The 6,965-nt window shown below is 45.0% G+C and overlaps 1 protein-coding gene across 1 annotated transcript; it reads left to right on the forward strand.

Annotated features, from left to right (window-relative positions):
• The first annotated feature begins 467 nt into the window (after positions 1–467).
• Positions 468–5,268, forward strand: BCDIN3D (BCDIN3 domain containing RNA methyltransferase). Its single transcript, XM_032645199.1, has 2 exons — positions 468–719; positions 3,956–5,268. The coding sequence occupies exons 1-2, from the start codon at positions 486–488 to the stop codon at positions 4,598–4,600; spliced, it is 879 nt and encodes a 292-aa protein (XP_032501090.1). The 5' UTR covers positions 468–485; the 3' UTR covers positions 4,601–5,268.
• Positions 5,269–6,965: the final 1,697 nt, after the last annotated feature.

A 6,965-nucleotide genomic window follows, 5' to 3' on the forward strand; every position in this document is an offset into this window, starting at 1 on the left:
AGGGCCATCTGGGTCTTCTGGCACCCCGAGGGACCCATAGTTCCTGGCATCACAGGATGAACCGGGTGAAGTTCCAGCGTCACAGATTCGCGTGTGACCCTGGACAAGTAATTCCTACTCTCTGGATCTCACATGCATTTGTAAAGGAAGGACGGTGGACCAAAAGTGACTTCCAAATCCCAACAAACTCCTTGTTCTGGGTAGCCCAAGTTGAAACTATGTCAGCTTAAGCAAGTCACTCAACCTCTCTGAGCTTGTTTCACCAGGAAAACGGGATAATATTACTAACCACCTCCCAGGTTATGGCGTGGGCTCCTCACGCCAACGCAAACCCCAAGCTTCTGCGCTGGCTCAGGGTAGGCCTCCTTTATAGTCACTCGCCTTTGCCATGCAGCGCAGGCGCGCTGGAGCCCGGACCGCGCTCGCCGAGCCTGCAGGTTCCCGACTTCCGGTTCCGAGGCGACCCCGAGGCCAGACTGAGACTAATGGCGGCGTCCATGAAGCAAGCCACCGGGGGCGTTGAAGAGACCGCGGCGGAAGAGGAACCGCGAGTTCTGGAACCCGGGGCCGCCCCATTCGGAAATTTCCCTCATTATTCCCGCTTCCACCCTCCAGAGCAACGGCTCCGCCTCCTGCCTCCAGAGCTGCTTCGCCGGCTCTTCCCTCAGAGTCCAGAGACAAGGCCGATCCTGGGGCTCGACGTGGGGTGTAACTCTGGGGTGAGTGACGGGGGAGGGATCGGACGTCGGTCGAGCCGAGAGGTTGGCAGCCTCCACATCCCCTGGGGTTCCGGCCAGGGCGTGGCACCAGACCCCTCACAACTTTCCCAAAATGAGTTCAAAGGCGTAGTGTTCGACCCCGTGCTGCTGCTACCTCACCTCTAGGGTCCCAGCACCATCTCTTTTAGGAATCTTGGGGAGGAATCGTTTTCATCTACGTTCCGAATTCCTACGTCCCCGCCTCCGCGCTTGCGGCCTCCTGGCAGAACGCCGGGTGGGAAGGGCCACTGTGCCTGGGCTTCCAGCGCTTGCCTCCTGTCCAGCGTGGCTGGCGACCTGGCTGGGGGAGAGGGGACTTCCCGAGACCCAAGTTTGGGAGCGTGGGGCTGGGATTGGTTTACTGGGAGCCAAGGGTGACAGAATCATGCCTGGTATTAAGATTAGTGTGAAACGGTGCAGAATGGACTCTGGAGCCAAGTGGATATTTATTTTAAAAGCAATCAGTTGGCTGAGTACAGCGAAGAAGATCGAGAAAGAAAAATAAAGTATTCTGTGGGAGGAAGGCATTGCCACATTTTCTTACCACGAAGTATTTTTAGGCGTAAGAATGATTATAGTCAAACCACAAGCAAAATAGCGAAATGTCTTTCTGACACCTATTCGTAGCCACTAGGATATCCTAGAGGAGCAGGCATTCTGACCCCATGATTACAAATGCTTCAAAAAGTTAGTACCCTCACTCCATTCCAGACCAGGAGTGGGAGGGGATGAGGAGATTTTATCGTGTTTCTGGCCTTAGGCAGAAGAGAATTTGGTAGAGGGCTGAGGGCTGAGAGGGAGACATTTGGACACAGGCTAAAAAACTGGAATGAGCAGATGGGTGGGTGTCTGGCTGTCCCTTGCAAACATTTCTCTACTGTGTTGATATAGCAGATCAAAGGGGTAAAGAGACTTGGTTTAAGACTTGGGATTTCATGAAAGGCATTAGGAAACTACAGGAGATCTTAAAGTTGAAAGTAGTATATGTGTACCTTAGGGGCCAGGACATAGTTGCAGTTAACTAGGGCAGTGGTTCCCAAACCTGGCTGTACCTTTAGGGAGTTTTTTATTTTGCACTTAAGAAAAGATGCTTGCACTTGATAAGACCAAAAAAAAAAAAAAAAAAAAAAATTCAAAATCCAAAGGGGCATATAGTAAAAAGCAAGTCTCTACTCCTGACCCTAAATCCTCTTCTCCTACACGATGGCAACTGCTGTTTATAATTTCTTGAGTATACACCTTACAAATAATAGCACACTCTTTTGCACCTTGCTTTTCATTTAATAATTTGGAGATCACTCACGTCACTACAGTCTTTTTTAGCAGCTTCGTAATATAGATGTGTGATAATTTGGGGGGTGCTTTGTTTTTAGAATTTTAGATTTTAGAAACTCCTAGGCTGTATTCTAGACCTACTGAATCAGGATCTTGGGGATTGAGCCCTTGAGTCTGTGTTTTCTTTTTTAAGCTTCCAGGGGTCTCTAGGATTGGGGAATTGAGGATGGAGAGGATTAAGAGATGTGGTAGAGGAGGGACTGATGTGATGAAATGACTGGTCAAACATGGGGCACACCCAAGATCAGATAGGAGGAGGAAGACAGCAGAGAAATAAATAGAAAGATGGGGAGAAATTTTTAAGCAGCATAATCTTCCTACTCAAAATGTGGTCCTTGAGCTACAGCATCAGCATGACTTGGAAGTTTATTAGAAATACAGATCTCTGCCCCCAACCCAGATCTACTAAATCAACATCTTTATTTTAATAAGATCCCTAGGTGATGTGTATGCCTATTGAAGTATGAGAAGCCTGGTATGGAGGAAAGAACTTAATGTTGCCTAAATCCTGCCATGTAGTAACCATGTGACATTGGACAAGTCACTAGCCTCTGAACCATAATTTTTAAAATACAGGTTTTTTGTGAACTATGCCACACATAAAGTGCACAAAACATAAATTCACACTTTATGAATTATTATAAAGCAGACATCTTTATGACTACTGTCTATATCAAGAATAAAACATTGTCAGCACCCCAAGAAGTCTCCCATATGCCTTTCCCTGCTCATAAACGCCCCTCTCCACCCAGAGAGCCCAACTTTTACTATTATTGTTTCCTTTCTTTTCTTTATAGCTTGCTATTTTTGTATCTGTAAACAGTGTAGTTTAATTTTGTCCATTTTCTAACTTCATATAAATGGAAGCTTGCCATGTATTTTCTTTTGTGTCTTGCTGTTTTACTCGGCATTATGTATTTGTGTGAGTCATCCATGTTGCTGCACTGAGCTGAATTCCTTCCTTTTTAATTGCTATCTGGTATTCCATCTTAATCCATGCTACTATTATTGGACATCTGGATTGTTTCCAGCCACACTTTCTTCACCTGCACAAAGGGCATAAATATTTTCCTCACAGGATTGTTGCACAGAGCAAATTAGGTAGTGAATAGAAAAATGCCTTAAAAAAACAGATTAGAACATGAATTTGAGTTAGTTATAATGGTTATAGAAGTCAAAGTTAGAGAAAGGAAATAGTGACTTGTTTAGGAGTCAAAAAGGTGCTAAGATGGTGAAAATCACAAGTCATTGGATTTGGCTAGAAGGAGGTCAGCAGGTAATGGATGTAAAAGCAGAATAAGTCTCAGAAGGGGGTGGTGAAACATAACACATGTAGCAAAATTGAAGGTGTAGAGTGAAGGCTGAATGAAGACTTTGGAATGCAGACTTTCCCAACCACAGGTCTGAGAAGTAGATTTTTATAAGGTGGTGCTTGCTCTGTTCCTCACCTTCCTGGCAAGGAGCACTGGTTATGCCCCTGAAATCTTTTCCTCCTCCCTGGGGTCTGAGATACTCAAAAAAAGAAAAAGATAGTGAGCTTACCAGCGTATTACTTAAGCTGGAAAATACTGCTCTGGACTCCTTTGCTGCATCCATTGGGCTGTAACTTTCAACCACACAGCCCATCAGTGTCAGGAAAGTATGGAGATAATGCATTACAGCCTGAGACTCCTGGAGGGCGCTGAGAGCCTGCTTTGTGGAAAACTTTTGGGGGGCACCCTGCTTAGGCTATAGTTTAACAACCTTATATCCTATAAAGCCAGGAATAAGTGGCAGTCTCAATGGGAGGATAAGAGATATAGGTTTCTCTTCCATTCCCTGGTTGAGAGCTGCAATGACAAAGCTCTTTTGGATTCCTCTAGGATCTGAGTGTGGCTCTATACAAACATTTCCTTTCCCTACATGATGGGGAGACCTGCTCAGATGCCTCAAGAGAGCTCCATCTCCTCTGCTGCGACATAGATCCAGTCCTGGTGGAACGAGCTGAAAAAGAATGCCCTTTTCCTGATGGCTTGACCTTTATCACCCTGGACTTCATGAATCACAGGACCCGGAAAGTTCTCTTGAGCTCTTTCTTAAGCCAGTTTGGATGCTCAGTTTTTGATATTGGCTTCTGCATGTCGATAACCATGTGGATTCATCTGAACCATGGGGACCAAGGCCTTTGGGAGTTCCTGGCCCACCTTTCTTCCCTGTGCTGCTACCTCCTTGTGGAACCACAGCCCTGGAAGTGTTATCGGGCAGCTGCAAGGCGTCTCCGGAAGCTGGGCCTCCATGATTTTGACCACTTCCGCTCCCTAGCTATCCGAGGTGATATGGCTAATCAGATTGTGCAGATCTTGACCCAGGACCACGGCATGGAATTAGTATGCTGCTTCGGCAACACCAGTTGGGACCGAAGCCTTCTGCTCTTCAGGGCAAAGCAAGCCACAGAGACTCATCCGATCCCTGAATCACTGATAGAAGAAGGGAAAGAAAGGAACAGAATAAGATTCTGGAGACAATGAGATGGGAGGGAGGATAGAGATATTGAAAGGGGTTTATACAAAGAATTAAGTTCATTCTCCTTAACTCCTGATAGTTAGGCAGCTTTAAAACTTGGCAGAAGCTTTTTAAATGTCCAGGACATGCAATTAAAAGAATCAGTATCTTCCTCATTTGGGGGGATGATCCCTGAGGAGAATATACCTGTGAGGCAATGATCTGTCCTATCTGGAATGACCTAGAGAAAGTGACCCTGGTTCTGGGATATGCAAGGGGCTGCTTTTGGTGGTTATTTAGGAAGACTTAGACCAGGTTAGCCTTAGAATGTCCCTTCCCTGGGCTCCTTAAATCTGATCTGCCTTCTTCAGGCTTCTTCTAGACTTACTCATCCTGTCTATGAGACAAAACCTCACAATACAATCTGGAATGAAAAGTCATTGGCCTGGCTAAAGGAGAAGCTTTGGTAGGAAGAACATCTTTCCAGAGCAGGTCAAGTTTCCAACATGCCCAGGCTGAGCACAGCAGTTACAGATACAGTACTAACCAAGATGCATCGACTAGCATTTAAAAGATGTTTAAAAGATTAAATTATGAACTCAAAATCCAACCGGTACAAATGAAATGAATGAAGTGGGATTGTATAGAATATATACAATTATATTTTATATATAATAAAAGTGACTTGAGTATGGTTGAGAATGCCCTGTGAATCTGGAGTAGGAAAGAAATTTCTGCCTTTAACCACTCTACCCATGGAGGTTTCAACTCAAGAAAAGGAACCTCACCCAAGCTCAAAACAGAAAACATGCCAGCGAGTAAGTTAATTCAGGACTTTTTTTGTCAGTGTCCTCTGTCAAAGCACACCAGTATGGAGGTGGGGGCATACACCAGTTGGGGGTGGGAATACGTGCAGAGAAGCCTACACAAAATGCAGCCTACAATTGGATGCCTACAGCGTCAGTGCTGTGGGATAGGTGTCACTGATGTCTGGCAGGTGTTGATTTTTAAAACACCCATGAGTCCACTTCAAGGGAAAGTGAAAGATAGAGAAGATTTGGTGGAGAGAAGATGGAAAAACAAAACATACCTAGCTAAGAAGGGAGATTGGATTGATGAGCTTCACAATCTCTAAGATCCTATTATTTTCTGAGTTGATGTTATAGAAGGAGGAACAGGGAACAAGAGAGTCTGAACCACCAATGAGAGGTTGGACTTTTTGAAGAAGTTAGTAAAAGTTCCTACTAAGGAATTTGAACTTTATGCAGAGAGAGCAGAAGCCAGAGCAGTTCCTAAATAATAGGAGGATGGAACCAAAACCTTCATTTAGGAAAACCAATTTTTCTATTTTGTGCAGGATAATTGTATGGTTGGTGCCATTTCCAGTCTCAATTAGGCTCTAATACTACTTCTCAGTCTTTTTATATTGCTGCTCCTGATCACTTTTATCCTAGTGACTCTTCCAGACTTTTACCCTTCTGCAGGCAGGCTCTTGACTCTATTCCTGCTCCATTCTCCATTCATCTAAGCAGGTGACCTAACCACCAACTAGTGCCATTTTTGTTTACTGTGTCAGGAAGTCTTTTCTTGCCCTCAGTCTTGAACCCCTTCATCTTCCCTTGTTTTCACTTCTAAACTTACCCAGTGAGCTTTTACCCAAATCACCTCTGCCTAAGTTCCAGATCCCAACCTCTACTACCTCTCCCAAGCTGTATTTTATTAAGGATCCCCTTGGTGTCTCCTTGGCCTCATTGAACATTCCTGTCCACCTACCAACATGCTCAGTTCTCTCTCACCTTCAAAACCACCAACTTTTCCTGTGTCCTATCTCCCTCTCAGCCTTATGCAATCTCCATCTCTTCACCACCATATATGAGCAAAGCCCTTGAAAGAATACATGCCACCACCTCTGCTTCCTCATCTCCCATTCATCAGTGGCCACCTGAATGCCATATTTTGAGGCCTCTTTTCAGTCTTCCTCCTGGGCCATGAAACCATTCAACACTATTGACTCCTTCCTTATTGAATCACGCTCCCTTTAATTCTCTGCCATTCTCTGCCATTATTCTCTTCCAATCTTTTAGTTTCTCTCTACACCTTAAGCAATTGGTTCACATTTTAATTTGCATAAGCATTACCTGGGGAGTCCTGGATTCATCTCTAGAAACTGTGATTCAGGTCAGAAATGGGGCTCAGGATTCTGGTTTGGTTTGATTTGGGGTTTTTTGCAATTTTTATTGAGGAAAAATATATGTAACATAAAATGTACAATTTTAACTGTTTTGTTTGTTTGTTTGTGGTACGCGGGCCTCTCACTGTTGTGGCCTCTCCCGTTGCGGAGCACAGGCTCCGGACGCGCAGGCTCAGCGGCCATGGCTCACAGGCCCAGCC

This window comes from Phocoena sinus, chromosome 10 (genome assembly GCF_008692025.1).
Source record: "Phocoena sinus isolate mPhoSin1 chromosome 10, mPhoSin1.pri, whole genome shotgun sequence".
Taxonomy (NCBI): domain Eukaryota; kingdom Metazoa; phylum Chordata; class Mammalia; order Artiodactyla; family Phocoenidae; genus Phocoena; species Phocoena sinus.

Coding starts and splice junctions, on each gene's coding strand:
- BCDIN3D (XM_032645199.1), top strand. CDS start 486: ATGGCGGCGTCCATGAAGCAAGCCACCGGGGGCGTTGAAGAGACCGCG. Junction 720..3,955: donor ACGTGGGGTGTAACTCTGGG/GTGAGTGACGGG, acceptor GGATTCCTCTAG/GATCTGAGTGTGGCTCTATA.